Source organism: Erpetoichthys calabaricus, chromosome 6 (assembly GCF_900747795.2).
Source record: "Erpetoichthys calabaricus chromosome 6, fErpCal1.3, whole genome shotgun sequence".
NCBI classification, from domain to species: Eukaryota; Metazoa; Chordata; class Cladistia; order Polypteriformes; family Polypteridae; genus Erpetoichthys; species Erpetoichthys calabaricus.
The window spans coordinates 21,970,055-21,997,482 of record NC_041399.2 but is presented as its reverse complement, the minus strand read 5'-3'; the positions used below and the strand labels follow the sequence as shown (position 1 = coordinate 21,997,482).

Genomic DNA, 27,428 nt, shown 5'->3' with positions numbered 1-27,428 from the left:
AAGAAACAATCAGAGGTACAATAAAAGAGGGAGAGATATCTAAAAAAGTATAGGGAAGTAGGCTAAAATGGTATGGACATGTGATGAGGAGAGACAATAAATATGTGGGCACAAGAGTGACGGGAATGGAAGTACAGGGAAAGAGAAAGGGGAGGGAGTGCAGGACCAAGCAGTAAGGAGAAGGTTAATCAAGCACATCAACTCCACATAGAAGTGCGAGAAGATGAAGAGAAAGAATTTTTTAAAACTTCAGATTAATTAAAGTATTAGTAGTTTTTAGTTAATTGAAGTATTGGACCAGCTACATGAACAGCAAAATAGTTGTTAGTTACAAAACTAAAAGTTACTTATTGTTGGTATGAAATTTCAAAAGCACATTTTTGGCTAATCTGACATCTTATCCTATCAAAAATTGAAATACGACCTCTTATGTTCTTGTGGGTTTTCTCTGGTTATTTTGTTTTCTTTGCCCACTTATACCACGCGGATTGGCATCTATAAAGTGGCTCAGTATGATGGAATAAGACGGTGCTAACCACTGCTGCCTCACAACTCCAGAAGTCCAGGGTTTAAGGGCCAGCCTGAATGTTTGTGCATGCTTGTTCTCCTGTTGTCAGACAGAATTACTGTATCTGCCCAAAGACAAGCAGTTGACCCCATATGAGTGTGTCCTGGGATAGACTGGCATCACATCCAGTTCTTTTGGGGTTGGCTCTGGCACCCCAGGACCCTGTACTGGAATGAGCAGGTTTAGAAAGTCAACAAATGAATGTTTATAGTATATTTTAGCTTTAGCTGCAATAATAAATGGATAGCTTAGAAGAATCCAGCAAAAAAATATACATTCACAACCTGAGAAATGAACCAACAGTAGCTAAATAAATAAAAAAGGAAGCAGATTTAATAAATAAAGGCGTGGCAGAAATGAACCATTTTATTTCTTTTTACAAATCTTTAAATGCTGAAAAATATTTATAGGCATAATACTTTGAAATGCATCTTTTAAAATAATAATTAAAACAGTTTGCATAAACATACAAATGATACAAGTACTGTCTGCAGACATTGTAAATGACCGACAATTGAAGAAAACAAAAAGTACAATTTACAAGGTTTTGAGAAAAAAAACAAACAAACAAACAAAAAACAGGAAAATAAAAAGACACGTAACAGTCGCATATTAATGGGCTGACAGAATTCTGTACTCAACCTTCAGGCTTTCATCGTGCAAAAAATATTGAACTATTATCTGAAGCCACCTGCTTCCTTATATTAATTCTGCTGTTGTGAATTATTTGATTATTTTCCCTAACCTTATGCTTCTGATTGATTGTTTTTTTTGTTGAAATACAACGTGTTCATCCTCCATTTCTTAAACGGTTTATCCAGTTCAGAGTTTGCGCAGAAGTATGATGTGTGTGACAGCGCTCTGAGTCTGCACTCACTGAAGAGCACAATACACAAGCAAACTGAATTCTTTGTATTTGTTCCTTGAATAACAACTGCATAGACGAGGGGTCCTCAATTACAGTCCTGGAGGTCCACGGTGGCTGCAGGTTTTCATTCCAGCCAGTCTTGTAATTCAAAGCCAGGCCTAGCAGATAATGAAAATTGGTATTTAACTATATGACTTATTAGGGTTTTCATTCTTCCAAGACAAAAACAGGCAGTGCCCATGCTTGGTTATTTTGCGCCCTTGGACAAGCTTATAGTGCCCGTGCTTGGTTATTTTGCGCCCTTGACCAAGCTTATTAGTGTGCCAACTGACTGTTCGGTAGCTAACCCATGCAGCTGGGTCTCCTCCACCTTATGATCTATATCCCATGCAAATGATTAATTCACCTTAATGATGACGCCAGCTCTGTTCGCATGTTTAAATGGTAGAATGTCAGCTGGTGTACCTCATTATTAACTGATGGCTGGTTAAGAAAATTGGTAAGGCAACAATTAAAACCTTAAAGCAGCAGAATAAAAATAAAATAAGCAATTAAAGTTTCTGAATCATAACTAGTGAATCAACTAAGCCCCAAAACTATTACTTTAGTAGTAAATGAGTGAGTCCTAATTAAGAAAACCAGCACCCACTATGGACCTCCAGGACTGTAATTGAGTGTCTCTGGTAAAACATTCATATTAAAATTCACAGGTAGACACTGAAAAAACTGTTTTGATCATTTCATGTGATTTTTATATATTTTTGGACACTGAATTCAAAATTCAAAAAAGACATTTTTTTCTCCATCAAGCAACATTTTTCTACAAAACACATTTTTAGCTGTCAGTTTTGTTTTTTTGCACTATAATTAATTTAATATATCAAAATTTTATGTCATGTCATTTTGTAACCCGCTTAATCCAGACCAGGGTTGAGACGGAGATGGAGCCTATCCCACTTAGCATAAAGCACAAGGTGGGAACAAACCCTGGACAGGGCGCCAGTCCATCACAGGACAAACACACAAACACACTAAACACACTCACACACACGGGTCAATTTAGTGTTGCTAATTCAGCTAATCTGCATGTTTTGGACAGTGGGAGGAAACTGGAGCACCCAGAAGAAAGCCACACAGACACGGGGAGAACATGCACTCCTTACTACAAGGCAGCAGTACTACCCCTGGACACCTGTAATATTTTATTACAAACTAGGGGGCTTTGGCAAACAACAAATCTTTTAATCTTGTGCATATGCCTCTTCATTCAGAAGAAACACTATTTTTCCCTGATGGCAACACAAATTAGACGATCTACAGGTCTCTGAGTTAAAATTTAAATCCAAACAATATATTTGATCTCTTTTCGCTGTTCCTTTATTTCACCGAGTAATAATTTCCATTTGTTTGTGCTAATGCGATCTTTAGTATAATTTTTTTGAGACTTTCGAATTTTAGTACTTTCATTATCTCTAACCTGCTCTGTATGTGTATCACGCCAATGTTTTTGAATTCTTCATGATGTTCTACTTTGTCATCTACTCTTTGTCTTTTATTTCCGGCGCCGGGCCTGGGCAAATCTCTTGGCACAAAGTCTCATCTCGCGGGACGTGAAAGTATTTCACTTGAAAGGTTACATCTCATCCCAGGCTAAAAAGTCTGGTCTCATCCCAGGATTTTTTTATTATAATAGAGAGACATAATTTGTTTTCAGTGTAACATTTTTTCGTATTAAAACTTATATTTGAAGCAAAACAGTTATTTTATTTGGCAAATGAGCACCATTAGTTCATACAGTATGTGGGGGATCTGAAAGTTCTTTGTATGTCACTGCAGGGTCAGCAGCCAGCACAAACACAATTCCCAGGTTTTCTCTGTGAATGGGACAACAGAGTCAAGAACTGCCTTTGGGTTCAGAAAGAATGGCCCGCTAGAAAACAACTACAGCTTGGTGCCAAAAACATTATCAGACGCAACTTGGTGGATCCAGATAAAAAGCTGCTACCACCATATCAAGCTTGGTTTAATAAAGCAGGTTCTCAAAGTCCGATCAAAAGATGGAGCCTGTTTTATGTATTTGTGCCCCAAATTTCCAGGTTTGTCTGAGGTAAAATTGAAAGAGGGAATTTTTGCCAGACCTGATATTAGGAAACTGATTTCTGATGAAGAATTTAATGGAAATGCGAACAACCTGAAATGAGAGGTATCATTCAAAGAAGTAATGCATGTGTCTCAAAGTTCATTTTTTGGATTCGTATTTGGCATCATTCCCTGCAAATCTTGGCGTGGTGAATGAAGAGCAGGGTGAAACATGTCATTATGTCTTTATTTAATAAAAAGTTGATCACAAAAAAAAGGACATGAAAAGAAGGTACCGGGACATTGGGATGTCAACATGATGGCGGACTACTGCTAAGGACACACCAGACAAGGTGGACAATCGACGGGCCATTACATGAAAAAAACTAAAAAGTAACAAAAACTTGAGAATGTATATGTGAGTCAGTACATATTTATTGTTGTTTTTTTTATAAATATGTTTAGAAAATATTGGATTGACTAAATACTTGTTGATTTTCTACCTCACTTAATCCAGACCAGGATCACAGGGGCCTATGCCATCTAGTATAGGGCAAAAGGCAGGAACAAACCCTGGACAGGGCATTAGTCCATCACAGGGCAAACACACACACCAGGGCCAAGTTGCCGTTACAAAGTCATCTAACCCACATGGATGTCTTTGGACAGTGGAAAGAAGCCAACACAGACACGGGGAGAACATGCAAACGCCACACAGAGAGGACCCAGGACAAGAACCCTGGTCTCCTTATTAGAAGGCAGCAGTGCTACCACTATGCCACCGTGCTATCTGATTGACTAAACATTTTCAAGTTTGACCGATTTAAAACAAAATTGCATACACAAATACATTGTGCAATTTGTTAAATTTTAATTATGTTTCTTTTCAGTTTTGTACTTAAATGTGACGTGATGGAAATGTTGTAATTGTATTTTATATTGTGTTCATCAATGCAAATAAAAATAACTTTTCATAAGTAAAACCATTTTTATGAGTTTGAGTATGCAAAATTGTTTTATATTTTAATTTTGCGTTAAGTTCTAGATCTAAAATATCTCATATTCATCCACTTGTCTTCTGAACCTGATTAATCAAATTCAAGGGTCAGGCATAAGGCAGAACCCAACTCTGAATGGGGGCACCAGTCCAACACATGGCTCACTCACTTCTAAGAGTCAAAAGTCAACTTCGGCTACACATCTGTGGAGTGTGGGAGGAAAACTAAAGCACCCGAGGAAACCCTCATGAACACAAGAAGAACGTTCAAGCTCCACATATGCAGCAGAGTTTGCAGACCGGGCAGGCACAGGTTCCAATCTGGTCTGCTGGGGTTGCGAGGCAGCAGCACTAAACAACGCGTCACTCTATCTAAAATACCTCTAAGAATTAGTACAGATGGTTTTGAATTTTTTTTCATAAAAATGCATAAATTGCAGGCAGTAAACATATAATATCATTTGTATCTAGCAGTACAGAGTAAGAATTTAAACAGCATGCGTTTTACATTTCTTTACTATAAAAACATGAAATATTACTGTAAATGCTATAGTGAAATACCAAAGAATTCTTTTTTTCCCCCACAAATTCCTATTTAACATTAACATTTTTTGAAAATTTCTAGTGAGGTTACATCATGTACTTTTTTACTTCCCCAACATACTGACATACTGTGTATAAAACTGAACAATCAAGACATAATACCTGAAATTTTTAACTTCCATCCTGAATTTTGTCTATTATTTCAAAAATAAGCAGGTGTCTTTATTGCCTTTTATACTGGGCTAAATAGTAACATTTTTAACTTATGAAAATATTTCACTAAGAAAGTCCATAAAACATCATCCTGGTGCATATCCCCGGTCCATATTTTCATATTTCACCGAAGCGTGCTTGAAAGCGTCCAGGAATGCACTAGTCTCAAGTACTCTATATAATGGAAACAATGCACATGTGACACAATGGTGAATGTAAGAAACATGTTCACATGTCACGTTCAACAAAATGAGACAACAAAGATGACAACAGCAAATGTCATCTAACTGAGAACAAAGAAAATTAATGACTGTCTGCTGTAACAAACTATTGCTGGAGACACAAACAAATACCCCCCCCCCAAAAAGAAAGGAAGAATCCAAAATCACACAGGAGTAACGTCTGACATTTAAACATTCTATGGTCAAATGTTTATATAATTACGTTGACTTTATAAATATCATATTTTCTGCCATCCTGACCCAAAACGTGATGGTACAATCCAAAGTTTGGAACAAAATATTTTGTAAATAATAACACGATCTTCTAATATGGAAGTCAAGATAGGACGTGTAATATGTATACTTTTCTATTACTATTATTTTCTCAAGGGAACGGAATCATTCTCTCGCAAGAGTGCAACATCATTAGTTTTTTTGTTTTTCTCAAGATAACAGAATGATTTTATGATTTTCTCGAGATCTCCAGAAAATAAAATGTTTCCCAAAGCAAATGACTTAACATCTAGATTATCTGATACCGACTGGACCGACAAGTCACTAAAGTTCTGGTGTACTGAAGTACAGTCATGTTTGGACAAAGAGGCCATTCTGCAAAGAAGACGCAGGAGACTCCAATGAAGAAGGGGACGAAATTAGATTTGGCATATGGACAGCTATGGTAATGTCACAATGGGGGATTGGGGTTGGTTTGCCCAAAAAGAATCAGTTTAAATCCCGGTACTAAAATCGTGCCTATGTTAGCCATTGTAGTTCCACACAAAGCAAACGCAAAGCAAACATGCAACAAATTATCCAACATGGATACACTGCTTGCAGAAATGATTGCGTACATATCACAAGTTTTCATCAGTTGTCATCATTGTTCTTATCAGTTGCTGTAATGTGTCAGCAAGCTTGCCAGGAACAAAGATTAAGTTTTGTTTTCTTGAGATCTTGAGAAAATTATTCAGTTATCTCAAAGAAAACAGTAATGAGAAGAATTCATAATTAATTCCAGAATTACGAATATTGAGGATATCTCTAGAGTGCCTGTTTCTCTGGCACAATTTGGCTCAAAAATATCATCATTCTCATAACAGACTTAACTTTTGAGTTTGGTATTTTTCCATCCAGCCGTTTTAGCTCTAGACCATTCTCAAGAAACTGTGACCACCAGACAGACACACACCCATCATCGAGATATCGATGTTTTCGGTATCAGAGGACCCTAAAACATCGAGAGCTGTGGAAAACAGGAGATTGAAATTTTTCACGAATCTAAAGCTTTTGCTTCTCCCCCATACTTGATAGGTTATGGTGGGGGAGGGCGCAAAGCAAAAAAAATGGTAGCACTTTAGTTTAGGTACCGCAGAAATACATTTATTAGTCATTTACTCTTATGTATTAAGAAAAATGCATCTCTTACTCATTTACTCTTATGTAACAAGACCTTAACATACACTTCATTGGATCTTCTTAATAATAATAATGCTAATAATAAGTTACATTTATAGAGCGTCTTAACTCCTACAAAGCATCAGTAAAGCATTTATTCATCTCCGCAATGTGACCTCCTAACAAAATGTCACTTTTGAGTGGTCTGAAGCCTTTCTTAAGGTCTTGTTACACATGTGTAAATCTCTCTATACATAAAATCCAATGTCTGTCTGTCTGTATGTCTGTCCGCTTTTCACAAGAGAACTACTTAACGGATTTAAATCGTTGTTTTTTTTTTATAATTTGCTTGAACATTCCTGTTGATTTAGCGACTTCTGTCATTGCGTTAAGTATCATTGTTCACTTGCGGTACTGATTTATTTGCACAAATCCAAGAGACACACAGCAGGCCAAGGAGAGGGGTGTAGGGCCATCCTCACTCACACTCCAGCCTCTGGTCGTGTACCCTACCACCGCTTAGGTAGAGAATGAGAGAACTACTTCACAGATTTAGATCGGGCTTTTTTCTACAATTTGCTTGAACATTCTGGTTGATTTTGCGACTTCTTTCATCATGCAAAGAATCATAGTTCACTTACAGGAGCGATATATTCACGCTAATCTGAGACAGAGGCTGCAGGCTGAGGGGAGGGGGAAGCGTGACGTCATAAGTGGGGAGCCAGGCAGCGCCCACCTCACTGTCCTGTTTCACTAATACGCGGGCTGAGCAGCGGGGCACGGCTAGTGAGTAAGAAATGCATTTTTGTAGTACCTAAACTAAAGTGTTACCAAAAAAAATGATATTGTATGTCCTCTCTTGGCTTCCATATTGCAGTGACATTTTTAGTGCGTATTATTTGCATATTTTATTTAGCGTCTCTCCATTTGGTATAATGAGCAAATACAATAGCATTTAGTTCATTATATTTACCATACAAAATTAACAGTATGAGAATGCTTACAAAACATACATTTATGATGTGCTGTTAAAATTATATTCAAATATAAATAAAGTACTATAAACTTAACAACTGTTATTGCTCTTGCTGAGCTTTCTAATAATTCCTTAAAACAAATAAAATAACCAAAAAATGTTAGCAAGCAAATTTTCAGTTAATGTATTCTCATTAAACAGAAGAAAATATATGAGTTTGGAGTTTTAGAACTAAAATGAAAACTTTTCAACAGCTTGTAAGTTATTGACTATTGTATGAAATAAAAAGAAAACCAAAACGAAATGAGAGTTAATGCAGTCTACAGAAGGAAAATAAAGCTAGGCTATTAAGAAATGGTTAAAGTTTAAATACAAACCACCAGCTAAGCAAAGACTGGAAGACATTTTATTTATTTTTGCTTACCTTGCGTTTCTCTCCTAGACCCTAGTTGTGTTGTATTCAGATTCATGTTTGCTTAGAGACCCAATGAGGCAGAACCTGGAATGTTATGGCTATTTCATTTAATATCATAATGTTTTGCATAGAACAATATACTATTTCTGCATACATTTGCCAAACAGATATATCTGAAGAATTTTAGCAGAGCCTGAAACACTCACATGCAAAGGTGATGGGAGAAATTGCTGTAAAATTATGCTAGCCTAAAACACCTGGTGAGACAAACGCCAAACAAAACAAATGAAGTACAACTAAATGTGAAGGACAGATGGACAGACACAGAGACACAAAGACAATGCATGGCATGCACAACGAAAGTGCAACCGGCCAATTTGGATGTCATCAGCCATAGAATGTACACCATTTAGCTCTTATCAGTCCCTTATAAATGGGCTTATAAACACTCTGTTTATCCTAGGGAGCAGTTCAGAGGGTTTATTATCAGTGATGGTGCAAACAATAGCAATACTCTTTCTTTTTTATGACTCCTTAAGTTTTGAAGCTGAGAGAAATAAATGACAGTAATAACATCTTATGTGACACCCTTTTGTTTTTTGTAATTTTCCTTTCATTATTCTCTGCATCTACAATGATATGATGCCTGTCCTTCAAACTCACCCGTTAATTTGTGGCTTACTCAAATGTTTATAATAATAACAAAGCACTGTGCTCATTGCAACGGCTGCAAGTTGTCATCAAAACCTATGTATTATCTAATGGCAGTGTTCTGGACGGATAAAATTATAATTTTAGAATTACAGACCCTATATTTGTAGTACTAGGGTGTTGTACCGTGTTAGCCATTATGAATGTAGAGAAAAGCCAAGCAAAATGACATTGCCTCGAAAGCTTGCATATTGTAAACTTTTTAGTTAGCCAATAAAAGGTGTCATTTTGCTTGGCTTTTCTCTAGACCCTATATTAAAAGAAAACTGCAATCTGCCTCAAATACAACTGTGATGAATTGCTTCAGGACATTTGAAGGCGATTTATGGCCCAATCACATCTGCAGATCTTTCCTTTACCAGCATTTTATGATCTGATATATCCTTTCTTTCTTGTTTATCTAACTACATCTGTGCATCTTTTGAAATTGGAGAAAATGCTGACAGAACAAAAAGTAGCTAAGCTGTTTTTAAGGGGAAGGCTGGACTAGAATGCTGAGTTATGGCTAAACAAGACTGGTTAGTGAATCAGGAGAGTCACCCTCTCCTGATGACGTTCCACTGGTCCATGAGGAGCGCCAGGAAACCGAAAGACTGGCATATGTTGGGGCTTTCTGTCTCCCTCTCTCTCTCTCTCTCTCCCCAGCATCCCATCATTCAGAGATGACTGGCTGCTGAATCTAAAAGACACCCAGGACAACTTTCTCTTTTGACATTGTTGTTTACCTTCAAGTTTTCTAAGAGTTTACACATCCACACTTTGCTATTTATTCATATTTTCCATTATATTTTCTTCTACTGTCATGTCATTTTGTGCCCCGCTTAATCCAATCCAGGGCTACAGTCTAGAGCAGCTAGATAGATAGATAGATAGATAGATAGATAGATAGATAGATAGATAGATAGATAGATAGATAGATAGATAGATAGATAGATAGATAGATAGATAGATAGATCTTTATTGTCATTGTCACTTTTACAAAGGAACAACAAAATTGAAGGTGCAGTCGACTCAGTGTGAGGCATAAGAGTTAAAAAGTCAAGAAGAGAGAAAATAATAACAAACCGAATAGTAATAAAAGTACTAGCAAAGGGTGCAAGGTGGGAACAAACTCTGGGCATGGTACAAGTTCATCATAATGGGAACACACATACACATACACACCCACACACCAAGCAGACAGTATGGGCAATTTAGCATCACCAATTCACCTAACATGTACACGTATGTCTTTGGATAGCAGGAGGAAACTGGGAAATCATGCAGGGAGGACCAGGGATGTAAACCCAGGTCTCTGAACTGTGAGGAATCAGTGCTACCACTGTACCACCATGCCAGTCATTTTCTTCTACTCCTATTATTTTAATTTACCAATTAGCAAATTGCTGTTTAAATTTCTATACTTTGTCTTTATATAGTGAGAAATTAAAGTAATAAAGTAAATACAGTACACCTGGTGTAGAGGAGGCTGCTGCTGTTCTTTTCCTACTGGTTTGTCAGGCTGGGGAGGACACCCCAATAAGAGAGGAAGGTCCACTCATTGTGGGTCGTGGGATGGGGCAGGAATAGAGCTCAGAGGGGTGGAGCCGGAGCATGATGGGGGTGTGGACAGGCATGGGTGTAGTCAGACAATAGACCCCTCCCCATTTTGGTAATCTTGTTTGCATGGGGAGGTGATAGAAGCTAAAAATGACAAATACCATATAAAGAGAGGAAAACCAAGAAGTGCCTTGACAGATCGAGTAAAGCTCCTCACAGAGGTAAGCAGGATGGGATGGTGTGGTTGACTCTGACCCACCCACATCTAATCATGCAAACGAGGATAATGTTACAGGGGCAGATACAAAATATTAACCCCACCCTTTTTTTCCTACACTACTCTGAGCTCCAACTCCATTCCATTCCATGTCCCACACTGGGCTACTTCAAAAGAAGAGCAATGGTGTAGAAGTAAAACATTGTTGGTAACTGGTATAAAACCAAAATGTATATCAGCCTTCATGTGTAGGATATTAATGGAGACCAAAATAAAATTTAGATGTAGGTTATCTAGGGACCCCTGTATATTGTTCATGCCAAAGATAAAGAGTCTCTGTGTGAAGGACTGAGGAGGGACAGGCATTGTAGTTCTTAAATGGAAAGGGCATGCGTGTGTGTCTTTCTATGTCTGTTAAGCTTACAGTGCAAGAGAAGACCAATCCAGTAACAAACTTGGTGGGTTCCACTCATCCCACGATATTACAGTATGCAATGCCAGTGGTGATACGCCATGTGTGTTATGTTGTTTGATTTTATACTTATGATGGTATAGATATTAATGATCTGCTCCAGCCCAGCACACAGTATGAATCTGTAATGCAGACAGTACATACTAACAACCCAATAAAATGTTAGCTACTTATTTTCACAAAAACCTCCAGTATTTGTCTTATAATTATCTTATATATGAACATCTACGTGTGCAAGTGTGTGTGTTTCTGTTTGTCTGGCCTGGAAGTGTGAGGCAGCCCGGAAGTGCAAGCCTACAGCATGAATCGAGAAAAGAGAAACTCGCTTAGCCTCTGATACACAAGAGATGTGAGCACATCAGCAAAACGAAACCTCCGAAAAGAGAAAAACTTGCTTAGCCACTGATAGACAACGGAGGCGAGCATGTCGGCAAAACGAAACCACCGACAAAAGAGAACCTCGCTTAGCTGATTCCATTGATTGATTGAAGTGCCAGAATCCATTCTTTCTAGGACCCTGGGCTTTTTAAAGCAGGGGCTTACACAGCTAGTTTATTAATAACTAACTGTTCCCTGCGGCTCCACCCACATAGTAGTGAAGCAGAACAAACTTTAAAAATTCACTAAAAAAAAAAGAATTCTGTCCAAGTGGAATGTAGGTACACTCCAACGTCAAACATTGGCACTGTATCTGATCATGTTCAGCTCTGATGGAAGAATGTCCCCCATGTGGGGCATGTGGCCGTGATATCTCTGGAAATCAGCAGCTATCCTCTAAAACACATGTAGCTCTGATTTTTCTCTCAATAATGTCTAATGTTACTCCTTAACAATCTGTAGATGATAATGTCTGTTGAACAAACAGATATCGCTAGTTAAGTGGAAACATTGTACGCTCCAACACATGGCGAAAGGTAAACCGACACAAACAGAGGCTGGTGCATGAGTGAGGAGGGCCTCACCCCCTTCTCTCAGTCCGCAGCTTCTCTCTCGGATTCATACAAATGAATAAAGCGAACTATGTTATTAAGAGCGATGAGAGAACTCACAAAATCAACCGGAACGTTCAAGCAACTTATAGAAAAAAACCCAATCTAAATCCGTTAAGTAGTTCTCTCATGAAAAGTGGACAGACATACAGACAGACAGATGTTGGATTTCATATATATATATATATATATATATATATATATATACATATATATACACACACAGATTATTATTCATATTAACAGTGTCATTTCTTCATTAAGGGCCAGTGGGACATGGCCCCACCAGATATTGTGTAAAAATAAGTTGCAAGCTTTCTCGGAAATTGAACTTATTAATTTAGCCTCAAAGAAGGCAAACCAGCCGAACATGGTACTGGTCCCAAGCCCGGATAAACAGAGAGGGTCGGCGTCAAGAAGGGCCAGGAGCGCTAAACCTTTACCCAAAACCTTAATGATGAATGATGGAATCAATCCAATGAGCTTCAGAAATCAGTAATCGAACTTATTGTTACAATGTCTGTAACAACCCTGAGCTTTATCTTCTTAAGCAACTTTTTATGGTTTCTATCATATGCTCAACATTATTACTTACACCATATGGCCAATAGTATGTGAACAACCCTCCAAATGACTGAGTTCGGGTGTTTGTGCCGCCATTGTTAACAAGTGCTGTGGGGAACAGCCCGGACACAGACAGGTGGACATGATGTTTAAACCACACACGTTTATTTACAACTATTATATACAATTAGTGCACACAAACCCAGTGCCTCAGCACCAATCAGCCCTTAAGTCCTGGCCACACTCACAATGCCTTTTACAGTCTCTGGTCCGCCTCCACTCCTCTCCACCAAGCTTCGTCCTCTTCCACCCAACTCTTGCCCCTGACTGGAGGGAGGCGGCCCCTTTTATTCACCCCGGAAGTCCTCCGGGTGTCCCCAATACTCTTCCCCCCAGCACTTCCGGGTGTGGCGGAAGAACTGAGGTCCAGGGCACCCAAGGCATCGGGGCGCCCCCTGGCGGTGACCACGGGCCCCTACCGGGTTGAGCTTCCATGCTCTGTACCCGTGGCCCCCAATGCAACCAGGGCGGATGCCCCCTCGTGTACTGGAGGAGGCACAAGCCCTCCTCCAGTCCTCCTGGGCATCCCGTCCGGGTAGGAACCCCAGCCGGGTGCCACAGTGCATAAAATCAAGTACACAGCCATGCAGTCTCCATTGACAAACATTGAGTCCTACTGAAAAGCTCATTGGCTTTAAATGTGTCACTATCACAGATTGCCACCATTGTCTCAAGTCAGTATGTAAAATTTCCGTTTTGCTAAATCTGCCCCGGTCAACTGTAGGGGCTATAATTATGAAGTGGAAGCATCCAGGTGTAACAAGAGCTCAGCCACAAAGAGGTAGAGCATGCAAACTCATAAAGTGGGGCTGCTGAGTGCTGAAGCATGTAAGAATCGCCTATCCTTTGGCTCATCACTCACAACAAAGTTCCTGACTACCTCGGGAAGCAACATCAGCATAAGAACTGTGTGTCTGGAGCATCATGAAATGGGTTTCCATGGCAGAATAGCCACACATGGCCTAAGATCACTATGCACAAACCCAAGTTTTGACTCGAGTGGTGTAAATCACACCACCATTGGACTCTGAAGCAATGGAAACATGGAACAATAAATCATGCTTCACTATCTGGCTGCCTGAAGGACAAATCTGGGTTTGGCAGATACCAGCAGGCTACTAGACTGCCTAGTGCATACTGTAAAGTTAGATGGAGGATGGATAATGATCTGCTGCTGTTTTTCAGGGTTTGAGCTGGGCCCCTTGGTTCCAAGTGAAGGATACTGTAAATGCCACAGCGTTTGTACACTTGTACACTTCCAACTTTGTGGTAGCAGCCCTTCCTGTTCAATCATGACTATGCCCTTTTTTACAAAGCCAGCCACATAAAGACATGGAGGAACACAGATTGCCCTAACCTGATCTCTACTGAACATCTTTACTATGAACTGAAACAAAGATTGCGAGGCAGGTCTTCATGTCCATCGTCAGTACCCGATTTCACACATGCCCTTTTTGGCTGAATGGGTACAGATTCCCAACTCCAAAATCTTGTGGGAAGACTTCCTAGAAGCATAGTGAGGGCCATGTCCACATTAGCGGCCACAGTTTTTGTATGGGATGCCCAACAAGAACAACATTTATTTATACAGCACAGTTTCATACAAACTTAACAGCTCAAAGTGCTTTACAAGATGTCAAAGAGAAACAAACTCATATAGAAAGTCAGGTGTCTGCAAACATTTGGCCATGTAATGAGTTTGCTGTAAAATCATCATTACGTGTTTCCACCATTAAACTGCATTATACTACTGCGATACTAAAGAAGCAACCAAATTTCCTCACAGAAGCAAACAAAGGCCGCTGTAATATTCATTGCTGTTTCAAAATATTGCTTACAGTACATATTTAGAAATTTCCCTCTTCCTTGTAAATAGCTGCTGGGATGGTGATTTATTTCTAAACCCAGACAGTGGGTGTCATATAATTTTCATTTCCACACTACTGGGAGTGCCTAGTATTTATTTATTGTTATTAAAGAAACACAATTGATAAAAAAATATTTTTCCTGCATGAACTACTACGATAAAGGCTTCACAAAATAAAGTACAAATTGTTTGAGGAAATGAAAGTGATAAGAAAAATGTGCTGTGAAAAGTCAAATAAAAAAAATTGAGGCATATTATTTTTTCCCTCCTAATATTTACAGTGAATCTCATGGGGTGACACAAAGGCTCCAAGTGTTGCTTTTTCCGCATCAGCACTATAACCTTAAATCCTGGCTAAGTCGCCAGCTGGGTAAAGTTTGCATGTTCTTCCCATGTCTGCTTGGCATTTTCTCCAGGCACTCCTATTTTCTTTCTACATCCAAGACATTTTAGGGTCACTGGCAACTCTTAAAATTAGCCTATGAGCACACATATCCTGTGCTTGTCACTACCCTGTATTTGGTGCTGGTGTGTAGCCTGTTAGCCCCGCTTACAATCTTAAACTTGGTTTTAGGTTGGTTTCTCTTGTAACATTTCAAATGCTTCTTTGATACCTGGCTACAGATCCAGCATGCCTCCAGTTTTACAATGTGATGCATGTGTGTCGGAGGATCTCCTTACAGGCTCTGTCGAGATATGTAATCACACTCATGGATTTGGGGGCACCTTTGCTAACATTGTCACCTCTGCCACTCTTCACAATGCCATTGTCCAGTAAGGGAAACTGACTTCACCCCTTCAGGTTCACTCTCCCAAATTGCTCGGGCTCCCAAGACAGAGGTGTCATTTTTTTGGCAAGAAACTGACTTGAGAAAGTGACCGAACATCAGTGGCTAACCAGTCGATATATACAATTTCTGCCCGTATATTTGGAGAGCTAGTATGCCCGAGGGTGTGTACTTTTGTTGGTCTTGCAAACATTAAGCAGGATAGCCTGGTTGGTGTGCCAAAGTTTACTTTCTGTGGAGCTGTCATTACTTCACCCAGTCACAATTATTGTCTTACTTATCTTGAGCTTTTCTGTCTTATGCTCTCAGTAATTATTCATCCACTTACTGTAGACTTAGACTATCACATGCACTTCAGAACAAGTCATCCAGCTGAACCTAACTAAAGATGTTCAGTACGGCCAGTACTTGGATGGGAGACCATCTAGGAAAAGTTTGGGTTGCTGCAGGAAGAGGAGTTGGTGAGGCCCAGGTGGCACTTACCCTGTAGTTGTTCTGTGGATTGTGATAAAGTGAGGTCTGTGGCTGATTGCCGCTTTAAATAAATAATCACCGCACTCGCGGGTTAAGGAGGGAACGTGGTAGTGGGGCAGGAGCGGTTCCTGGGCGCGATGCGGCATGGACCTATCCGCATTTATGTGCACGGGTGTGGAGTTGCCTGTGGCCGTAATTGGTGTAGGGAGCTGCTAATTGCCACATAAAAAGAGAAGCACGAGTTCGAGAGGAGGAAAAAAATGAAAAGAGAGGACAAAAGAATGGAGATTAAAGAGAGAAGAGGAAGGTAGAAGGAGAAAAGAGCTGGTACGGGAGTGAGCGAGCAGGAATAGTAAGCTCATGAGTGTGAAGACAGGCAGCTGGGAGGAGAACCACTGGAAAGAGTGTTTGGCCAACACTTGGGGGCAGTAAGAAGCGGTCACTCCAGCTGAGCAGTTCAGAGGAGTGTGGACGACTCACCGAGGAAGGCAGCGGAAGTCGAGGAGGCTTGGGATGGAGAGCCCCAGTGTGAGTGCCCTGGTCGCTGGGGACCCGAGTCTCAGTCCAGTGAGGGAGCTGTACGTAGCCAGGGGATGGAAGGCATCCGGACCAGAGGAAGGTCAGCTGCACCAGCGGACAGGGCGACTCCCCTGCTGCAAGGCCCGTATGGGAGAAGCAGGGGAGCCGCCATTGAAAAGGAGAAGGCACTGGGTTTTTTAAAAAGGGACTGCTTCCAGCCTGTTGGTTTTTAACCTCATTTTAATTGGTTGTATTTTATTGGCTTTTAACCTCCACTTTTTACCTCGTTTTATGGATCATTTATTTATGGATGTTATGAAGCACTGCACTTTCTTTTTGGACACTGTTTGGTTTTTGTTTTTAATAAAAACACTTGCACTTTGCACCTTCCCCTCGCTCCATGTGTGATTTGTCCTCATCTGCCAGCTCATTCGGTTACGTTATTGATGGTGTCGGGTTCAAGAAGTTCCCAAAATTGAGAAGAGGGAGCATGGAGCATGACGTGAATCCCAATACCCCAGTGCAATGATGGGGACACTGTGCTGTAAAAAATGGCGCCGTCCTTCGAATGAGACTTAAAACCGAGGTGCTGACTCTATGTGGTCATAAAAGATCCCTGAGCATCCTTTGTAAAGAGTAGGGTGTATCCCGATATCCTGGCTAAATTGCCCACCACAGCCTGGTCATTCTGGCCCCCTAATCACCCCCTGTCTCTAATTGGCTATCTCTATCACCACCTCACCACCTAACAGCTAATGTGTGGTGAGTGTACTGGCACAATTATGGATGCAGAAGCATTACGCAGGTGGATGCTGCACATTAGCAGTGGTTGAAGTAGCTCCCCACTCACTGACGCACTTGAGTAGTAAGAAAAGTGCTATATAAATGAAAAGAATTATTATTATTATTATTATTTAATTACGATTGTGATTATTTTTTTGTTTTTGCAATACATTTGTTTATGATCTGGACAAGGATGTCTCTGAGGTAGCAAAATGTACTCTTTATGCAGCGTCTTTAAAAAATGTTTACCCCCATGGAAGTTTTCACATTTTATTATTATATGACATTGAATTCCAGGGGATTTAATTTGGATATTGTCACGCTTGGGTCACAGATTTGCACAGAGACACAGGAGGTTGTAGAAAAGAAAGGAACTTTATTCAAAACACTGCAAACAAACATTTGTCTCTTTTCAAAAGTTTAAACGTGCTCCTCCATGACAATTCAGAGATGACAGTTTCCCCAGGAGGACAGAATGTCTGAGAGAGGGATAAGGAGAAGCAAGCAATCAGTTTAACAAACTGAGAGAAGCCCGTACAGGCTTTTTGAGAAGACGGAGCACCGCGCAAGAGGCAGATTACGCGACAGAGCTGGCCAGAAGGGAAAGGAGAAATGTGAAGGTAGCCTGTCTATGTTTCCTAGGGGTTTCCTAGGGGTTTTCCCAGGGGCATCTGTATCTTTTGGGGGTACAATTAGCTTCGCGGCTCACAATATGTAGAAATTAATCCACAGAAAAATACTCTTTAACGAGTAAGAGAAAACAGATCTCTGCATAGTGGTATACATTAGTTCATAATATAAATCACAAAATAATTGATTGCCTAAGTATTCAGCTCCTTTAATATGACACACCTAAACCATCACCAGTTTAGCCAATTTTTAGAAATTACAGAATTAGTTCAGTGGATCTCACCTATCTGTAGTCAGGGCTTTGCTGTTGATTACCTGAAACGGGAAGGTCCAACTTGTGCTAAGTCAGTGGAGTGGCCTAACCTATGCAATGTGAAGTCAAAAGGACACTCTGAGCAACTCCATAAAAAGGCAATTGAAAACCACATGTCAGTGTTTGGAGATGAGATCATTTCCAAGCTGTGAGTTTGCCTAGAGCAGGCTGTCCACAAAAACAGAGTGATCATGTGAGAAGACGACTAGTGAGGGATGCCAACAAAAGGCCTATGAAAACTCTTAAGGAGTTACAAGCCACAGCGGATTAGGTTGAAGAGACTGTGCAAACAACAAGTGTTGCACAGGTGCTTCACTAGTCACAGCCTTATGGAAGATTTGCAGAGAAAAAAGACACACATAACGTTTGCTAGAAGGCACATGAGGGACTCTGAAGTCGGCTGGAAGAAGGCGCTGTAGTCTGAGGAGACCAAAATTGAGCTTTTTCATCGTCAGTATAAAAACCATTTTTGGCATAAGCCAAACACTGCACATTGTCAAAAACACAGCATTCCCACCCATAGTGGTGGCAGCATCAGCATCAGGTTGTGGAAATCATGTGAGGATAAGATGAATCCTGGAGGAAAACCTAATGCAGTCTGTGAAAACCCGTGTCTTGGGAGAAGATTTGTTTTCCAGGAAGAGAATGACCCCAGGCATGAAGCCAAAGCTACACAGAACTGGCTTAAAAACAACAATGTTAATGTCCTGGAATGGCTGAGTCAGATTTCAGTGGCTATAATTATTAAGTGTCTCAGAACAAGAAAATTGCCATAACTGGCTCAAAAATCTCAGAGTGACGTAAATTTGGTCATACACTTAGAAGTAGGAGTAAAAACATTTCATTTTGGTATTTGGTACACTGTATTAATCAATTTTCCTAAGTTAGGAAACTTCACCAGGATTTAGGAGAGCTTGTGAGCTCTCTTAACTCGCTAGGAGCAACCAGAAGATGGTGTTTAGGCAAAGATTGGCACCACACTTTCTGGAGAAGGTGGGATGGTTTAAAAATGCTAGACAACAATTCACTGGTAAAAAGATATTGATTTGACAAAAATGGAATAATATTTGTAACAAATCTTGTATGTTATGTGATCGCTCCATCTAAGTGAAGAAACCAAGGACTGTCAACAGAAAATATTGATAATGTTATGCTGAAAAAGGCAGCCTTACAATAGCAGTGATTTGGGTATTTCGTAGCCGGTTTTGCACCCTTACAACATGCGAGGTAATATGCAGATTTATAAATTTTCTCACGTGAGGGAATGTTAAAGCAAGCTGCATTTATGCAAATTGTTGGTTTTGGTGGTGTAATTGATGACACTCTCTTTAGATCATTGGCATACGTGTGAATGGTCACAAATATAAATGTAAACTGTACTGTAGTAGCCAGCATACTACTCAACAGATACTGTAGGTGGGGCTGGATGGGTGATTGACAGCCAAATGTCAAACAGGGATGCTGAGCTCTGCCTTCTACAAATCCTTTTGCATTTTACAAGCCTGAGAAGGTTCAAGAAGTCAGGCGGAGACTCTTGGGGCTTTGGATAAATAAAGCCTCACAGAAAATAAGAGGAGGATCACAGAGAGAGGAACAGACACATCATGTGACTCTGGAAGACAATTGGGAGCCCTGGAAAACTGAGTGTTGGAACAGCCATGGTTAGTTTCAGTAACTGTTACTTTACAAGGCGTTTCCCGTGGCCATAACATTGGGTGATTCTTCTGAAAGTACCGCTGTGGATCATTCATTGTTTAACATAAACGCATCTGCTATCAGGCCTTAGTCTTATTCAGTGTGTTTCTCTAAGTCTTTTCATCTTATTAAAATATAATTCTTTTTTTTTAATTTTATTTATTAATTTTATTGTAGTCATTCCATACAAATAGATCAATTTATACAAAAAAAAATTGAAGACAAATCAAACCCCACCCTTGAGAAGGAGAGCATGGCCAAAGGAGAATTGCTTAGGGCTTTTTAATAGGGCAAAAATAAACAAAAGGAAGGAAAAAATACATATAGGTAAATAAAAAATGGAGAAGGGAAAGAAATGCAGAAATAATTATTTCTTCTTACTCTAAAATATTATTGATTAGATCCTGCCAGGTTTTGAAAAAATTCTGTACAGATCCTCTAACTAAGAATTTGATTTTTTCCAATTTCAAATAATATAAAACATCGGTTTCCCACTGACTTATAAGAGGAGAGTTAGGATTCTTCCAATTTAACAAAATAAGTCTGCGTGCCAAAAGTGTAGTGAATGCAATCACCGTTTGCTTGTCCTTCTCCACTTCAAGTCCGTAATATAATTCTTGATATTGATTGCAAAGAAGCGACAATGTTGTGCAATTTTGTTCAATATTCTACCTTACTAGGTTTTCCTTACTCTTCTTTTTCTTTTTTTCCTCCTTCTACTTTAAATATTACTATTATTATTATTATTATTGTCTTTGTGGTGAAGCCCTAGTATCAGAAAACTATGAAACGTTATCACGATTTCTAAGAAAATTACAAAGTGCCTTCGTGAGTGCCGTTTTGTACCTTGAGGTGCAGTAAAATTCTGACGTCATTCATTCTCAAATATAATCTCCTACTTCTCACTGGGATGGGTGTAGGACACTTCGTAACCACTTTTCACGTCCTATTCTTTGGTAGGACGAATTCTGTTTCTAGTCAGACTTTTACTGCAATATCTAGGAGTAATTCTGAGATGTTTGGTAAATACAGGCACAGATCTCAATGTAATTCAAAATTTCTGCCTCGACTTAAATAAAGCTGCTCACACAAGCTTGTCATCATGTCCTGACAGAGCTTGGGCAGCTTTGCAAAGAAGAATGAGAGAAAGAGAGATCTGTGCACAGACACTCAAGGCTGTCACGGCTGCCAAAGGTGAATCTACTAAATACTGAATTAAAGGGGTTGAATATTTATGCACTCAATTAGTTTGTGTTTTATATTTGTAATTAATTTTGACCACTTTGCAAAGATATGTTTTCCCTTTGATATCAAAAGTCTTTTCTCTATTAATATGTGTCAAAAAGTCTAATTAAATCCATTGTGATTCAATGTGATATAATAACTGGGGGGTTTCACCCACCCCCAGGTTTGGTTATCCGAATATACAGTTTAAAAAGATTGTTATTTTCATGGGAATTGTTACATACTGTTTTGACTCTATGTTGCATTGCTTCTCCGTGATTGTAAATATAAACCTGACCGAATTATGGTTTCTTTGAAATTAAACTTGTCGTAGCTTTAATTGCTGCGGGACCTCAGATTCTGGTAACATATGGTCCATTATTGTGTAAATCTTCGTTTTGACAATTTGAATAATGCGAACGCAAAAAAGATTATTATAGACTCTGATTTTTTGCCTGTAGTGTTTGCCTGTAGTGATAGGCCTCTTCATTAGGAGGGAACCCTACTTTTCCCTGATAATAACATGAATTAGACGATCTACAAGTCTCCAACTTAAACTTTAAAGTCTTACAATATCTACATACTTCTGACATATCACTCATGTCTATATATTCAATCTCTTTTTACTGTTCCGTTATTTCACCGAATAAAACTTTCCATTTGTTTGTGCTAATGCGATCTTTACTTTTTTTTTCCTGATACTTTCGAATTTTACTACTTTCATAATCTGTAACTTCCTCTGCATGTGCATCACGTCTACGTTTTTTTTGAGCCTTTCAAATTCCACTGCCTTCATAATCTCTATCCTGCTCTTCTTGTGTATCATGCTAACGTTTTTGAACGACTTTATGAAGTCTTTTATTTCAGACCCTGATTGGACCTACGAGGTTTTCAATTCCACTTGGTCCAGGCTGATTATTACTTTTTTTCAGAATTTGCACATAGCTGATCTTTCTTCTTCTCATAGTCGTTGACATGCCATCTAGAACATATAAAATTTTTATGAGCTTGGAGCACATGAAGTGTGTCTGCTGTCACGCACGAGTTGTTGAAACTATTTTTTTGACCAAGTATTTGCTTTACAGTATACGGGGCATCAAAAACCCCAAACCCTTAATCTGTATTTTGTCCTTATTTCGCACTGCCAAAAGCATTCCAACAACTGAGTGGTTAGATGTCCGTGATCTTGTTTTAAAATGTTTGTAAGTAGGGCATGACATGCAAAAGTGACCCTCTCACGGGTCTTGCTTCCAAAGGTTATAAAGTCTAGTCTTGCGGGATGTCAAAGTGTCTTTCTGAGAAGATCACGTCTCGACCCAAGATTTTTTTATTTTAATAGACAGATAAAATGTGAAACCGTCCAAGGCAGTGAATACTTTTTGTAGGAACCGTAGTGATTGAGATTTTATCCATTTTGATTTTCTTGGTGTTTTATCCCCACATAGTCTACTTTCTCCAGATTATGAGTTTGTCTGGTGTGTATTAATTTGTATACAAAGCCAACTTTAAACTTATCTGTGTTGTGATCATGGATGCTCACACATTAATGTAACTAATAAGCAAGAAAAGGGTTGACTGTGGAAAGAATCACATTACTTCATAGCTCTTCCATGGAATGAACACCTACATCGTATGAATAAATTGAAGCCTATCAATTAATGAGTAGTGTAGCGCCCTGGGCCCCCAATATGTTTCTCAGGTGGCATAGGACTATCAGGGGAGGCAGGGATTCCTGGAAACTCCGGCCATAAAAAGCAGTTTCTGAAAGTGTGGACAGAGCTGAGTAGACAGAATGAACACTTATAGAAGCACTGCTGTTAAAGTCCTTCAGCCTGGATGAGTGTCCAGTGGCAAGTCTCAGGTTGACCCCTGGCCTCATGGAGTTGGAGGGTAGTGTGGCATACGTATTGCCCTGACCCTGACTAAGTGGAATAAGGAGAGACTAGCAGTGTGTATACACAATCACTGGGAACAAAGCAGCCGGGACTGCATGGAGCCACAGAATATGTGTGCGGTAGAGAGATCTAGATGATAAAAATGACAGCAGGTCCGGGTGCTAAAGAAACCAACAACTCTTTACAGGGGAAACTACTACCAGCAGTGCCCAAAGACTAAGGCTACATCCACATTACTACGTTTTCATTTAAAACAACCTTCATCACCATCCATGCCAGTGTTATCACACTTTATATGAAAAGTGTCTCCGTCCACACTAAAATCACCAAAAATGCATATGATGTCAACATTTGTCTACACTCTGCATCCTTGAAGGGGTGGTAATGCTACGTGTAGCATACAGTCTATAAAATGCAGTTTAGATGCATACAGATAAACAACACAAGTGCTATGGCATCTGTGCCCGCTATGTTGGAATATCATTTTCTTCCATGAAGATGGACCAATCAGGGAATGAGATGTTGTAATGTGCAAGATCCAATCAGGGAAGGCCTACTTAATAAGCACGAGAAAATCACAACAGAATTAGAGGCTGTGTTTTTAAAAGACTTTGTTAGGACCCCTTCACAATGCAATAGTAAGCTGACGTTTTCAAAAGTAGATGGCTCTGGAGAGCATTCTCAGAAGTCTCTAGTTTTTGACAGTTAAAAATGCCATGGGTAGTGTGGACAAAAGGCAAAAACAGTCAAATATCTGCGTTTTTGTGTTGTGTATGTGGCCTAAGTCCATTCCTCTGTGCCTCTTAACTCTCTGTGTCATTACAGCTTATTAATGAGTATTGATGCCATTCACTAAATCACTGATAACCATCCTCTTGAGCCACCTAAAGGCTGATCAGGGTACTGCAGTAGTAGTAAGCCATTTGTGTGGGACTAATAGTAGCTAATTTTATATTTATTCATTTATGATTTTTTTTGCCGAGCACATAAAGAGAGGGTTCATCAGTGGAAGACAGGCCTTCCTGTTGCATGGTAGCCACAACAATCACTTCCTAAATATAATGTTCTTGAAAACATTTAGATTTGGTCAACAAAAAAAACAAGGTGCAAATACTCAATTAAAATATTACTTTGCTATGATGTGAAAAGGTAAATGACAAAATTGCATATTTAACTCAGCAATTTGTTTAGTATTTAATATAATTTCCTTTTTCATATGTATATAAATATATATTGCATAAGAATATTCTATTACATTTCATTGCTGTGTAATTTAATCGACTCACCGGACAAACAGATATGTTATATTATAGTAAGAGGGCAAGTTTTTCAATTATATTAAAAAATATATTGTGCTTGTACAAAACAGTTTATAAAATGTAGTCCTTTGATGATACTTTTCCATGCACTATGTCGGTTATTCTCAAACTTGCCGCTACTTCTATGGTCCAGCATGCATTTAATTATGAAGAGAACGGACACTTTCTTTGGCATGGCAGCAATTTTAAGAATCTGCTGTGAATGTAACTCAGCTTTAAATGGAAAAATGGAAGAAATCAAAGTAAACACTGTTGCAATTTCAAAAAAAGAAAGAAAGAAAAACAGATATGTCTGGGTACAGAAGGTCCCATGTAATATAGTCTTCATCAAAAATCAATTGATACTGACCGCTGAACTGCTTTATCGTGTCTCGACAGCCTATGACTGGTGGTGGGCACCTCTTCGATTTCATCCAGGTCACATCCATCCGCTGCATCCTGCGAATAGCTGTGCTTCATCACCAGAATGCTCCTTCGGTTTGTAGGTGGTATTAAAGGTCTTACTGGCGGCGGCTGGATCTCAGTTAATATTGCAGCATCTCGTGTGCTGAGGTTACTTCGACTGCCTTTCGTGCTAGACATCTGTGATCCACAGTGATGGTCATGAATACATTTTGAAGAAGACCGTCTTAATTTATGGTAGTTCTCAAAGTCATCCGCAATGTCCACCAAATCAGCAGAGGCCCCAGTGCTCCTGAGAGTGCAGAGTTCATAGTGAGGGGGCTCAAATACCTCCTGAAATACAGTTTGGTCAAAATCTTCTTTCCTCTGAATGAATTTTTTGCGTGGCTGTTTAATCTGGACGATGACGGATACAATAAGGAGGATGATCACAATGCAAGAGGTAACCCCTATTATAGTCCCGCTGGTATTGGTGAGGTTGTCCAACAGGTTAGCTTTTCTCTTTTCTGTATAACAAAAGGATACAGTCACAAAGTTTGTTTATGATATTTGATCAAGGCAAAATTCATTAACTTAAAAATAAAAGATAAAAATGTAAGAACAAAAAGGATTTAAAACCATCATCATTTGATTTAGTGGGGTCAGACTTACAGTAGATAGATAGATAGATAGATAGATAGATAGATAGATAGATAGATAGATAGATAGATAGATAGATAGATAGATAGATAATTGTTTAGATTTATATAGTGTTTTTTTTACTATTCAAAGTGCTTCAGCGAGTGGGGAGCCACTTCATCCACCACTAATGTGCAGCATCCACCTGGATGATGAAATGGCAGCCATTATTGTGGTTGTATGTGCACCACACATTAGCTGTTAGGTGGTAAAATGGTGATAGAGATAGCCAATTAGATTTATGGATGATTAGGGGGCCAGAATGACCAGGATGTGGTGGGCAATTTAGCCAGGACATCGGGATACACCCTGCTCTTTACGAAGATTGCCCAGGGATCTTTTATGACAACAGAGAGTCAGGGCCTCAGTTTTGTGTCTCATCTGAAGGATGGTAATATTTTTACAGCACAGTGTCCCTATTGCTGCACTGGAGCATTGGGATCTGCATACAGGGCACAGGGTAAGCATCCTAGGCTGGCCTCACCAACTCCTCTTCCAGCAGCAACCCAAGCTTTTCCTGCATGGTCTCCCATCCAAGTACTGGTTGGGCCTGAACATGCTTAGCTTCAGGTGGATGACTTTTTTTGAAGTGTATGTGGTATGGCTGCTGGCGATAGATAGATAGATAGATAGATAGATAGATAGATAGATAGATAGATAGATAGATAGATAGATAGATAGATAGATAGAATCGGGGTTAACCATTTTTACATAGAATACCATACCTGAGACAGGCTCAGGATAATACCAAGGAAGTTAAAAACTGTTACAAGTTAAACTACCTATGTACAAAAAATGCTGAATGAATTAAAAAAAACTGGACAACATAAGCCTCTGACTTGCTTTGGTCTTCTTTCTTTTTGCTTATTAAATAAAAATACTGTTTAGATATTATATTTACAAGTAAACTTTAGCAATATTTCATTATAGGCAGTAAACATATTTGTACTTGAAGAAGCTAGAGGAACACATTATTATTATTATTATTATTACCTTTGCAGTGGTTTTCATCCCATGGGTACACACAGTTCTGAATTCCGTTGCACACCAAAGTGTTATTAATGCACATGTTACTGTGACAAAAGAAGGTGTCTGCTTCACAGGGTGCTGGAAAAGAAAATACGGTCAAAATGTTGTGATTTTATAGGCACACAAACCCAAAAAGAAACACGTTATATCAGTTATAGAGTAATTCTGAACATAATTAGTAAATGACATCAGGGCAATTTTCAACTGACTTGTAGAGAACAACTTCAGATGCAACAGAAGTAAAGCCTGTTCCATAATTACACCCACACTGGCAGAGGATGTTCTCATCAGCACCATGTTCAAATATGGTTTGTATTTCATAGTATTTTTCCTAGCATTTTGTGATTTTGTGTCTTCAATAGCAAAACATATCCTATGTACTATGCTAGACTGACCACTAAGTTAAAACATTGATGGCAAATTGTAACCAATTAATGGTTATTTCGTGTTGTTTTTTAAATAGATGCACAGTATTCTGAATGTCATTTCTACTCTGTCTGACTCTGTTATCATACCACATGGTGGTGCCATAAGTCGGCATACTTGCTTGGAGCACTGAAAATAACAACTTTAACATTCAATCAGCTTCCATGATCCTTTTGTCTATTTTCTGCTCACGAACAATTTTTGCAACTGATCTACAGTATCTTCAAGCAGGTGTCTGTGTACCAAGATAGACTAACTAGACAAACGTCAAAGCCAGAATGCAAAAGTGAAGTCATAATTGAAAAGAGAAGCAGAGTTCCTAAATCTATGGCTGCGTTAACACTATCACTCTGATATGAGTTGATTCTGATTTTTTCACATATCTGACATTTTGAAATCGGAAACAAGTTGCTTTCGCATGTAGTAATTTCTGATAATTCCTAACCTGATCTAACCTGATTTTCACTCAAAGTTGTCATATTTTAGAACATTAGAACAATCTAGATAAGAACAGGTCATTCAGCCCAACAAAACTGCCAGTCCAATCCAGTTAATTCTT

The 27,428-nt window shown here is 39.2% G+C and overlaps 1 protein-coding gene across 4 annotated transcripts in view; it reads right to left on the bottom strand.

Moving 5' to 3' along the window:
• Positions 1-27,428, bottom strand: part of neto1l (neuropilin (NRP) and tolloid (TLL)-like 1, like) — a 404,377-nt gene that overhangs the window by 28,336 nt on the left and 348,613 nt on the right. Inside the window, exons 8-11 of one of the 4 annotated variants that reach the window (XM_051929267.1) lie at positions 26,408-26,521; positions 24,684-25,242; positions 8,285-8,359; positions 5,349-5,442 (exon numbers count right to left, since the gene is read on the bottom strand). In XM_051929267.1, coding sequence (XP_051785227.1) covers positions 8,299-8,359; positions 24,684-25,242; positions 26,408-26,521 — 734 coding nt within the window. In that variant the 3' untranslated portion in view covers positions 5,349-5,442; positions 8,285-8,298. Of the gene's footprint in view, positions 1-4,661; positions 5,443-8,284; positions 8,360-24,683; positions 25,243-26,407; positions 26,522-27,428 lie in introns of those variants that run through there. The other 3 variants (XM_051929266.1, XM_051929265.1, XM_051929268.1) reach the window with 3 other exon arrangements.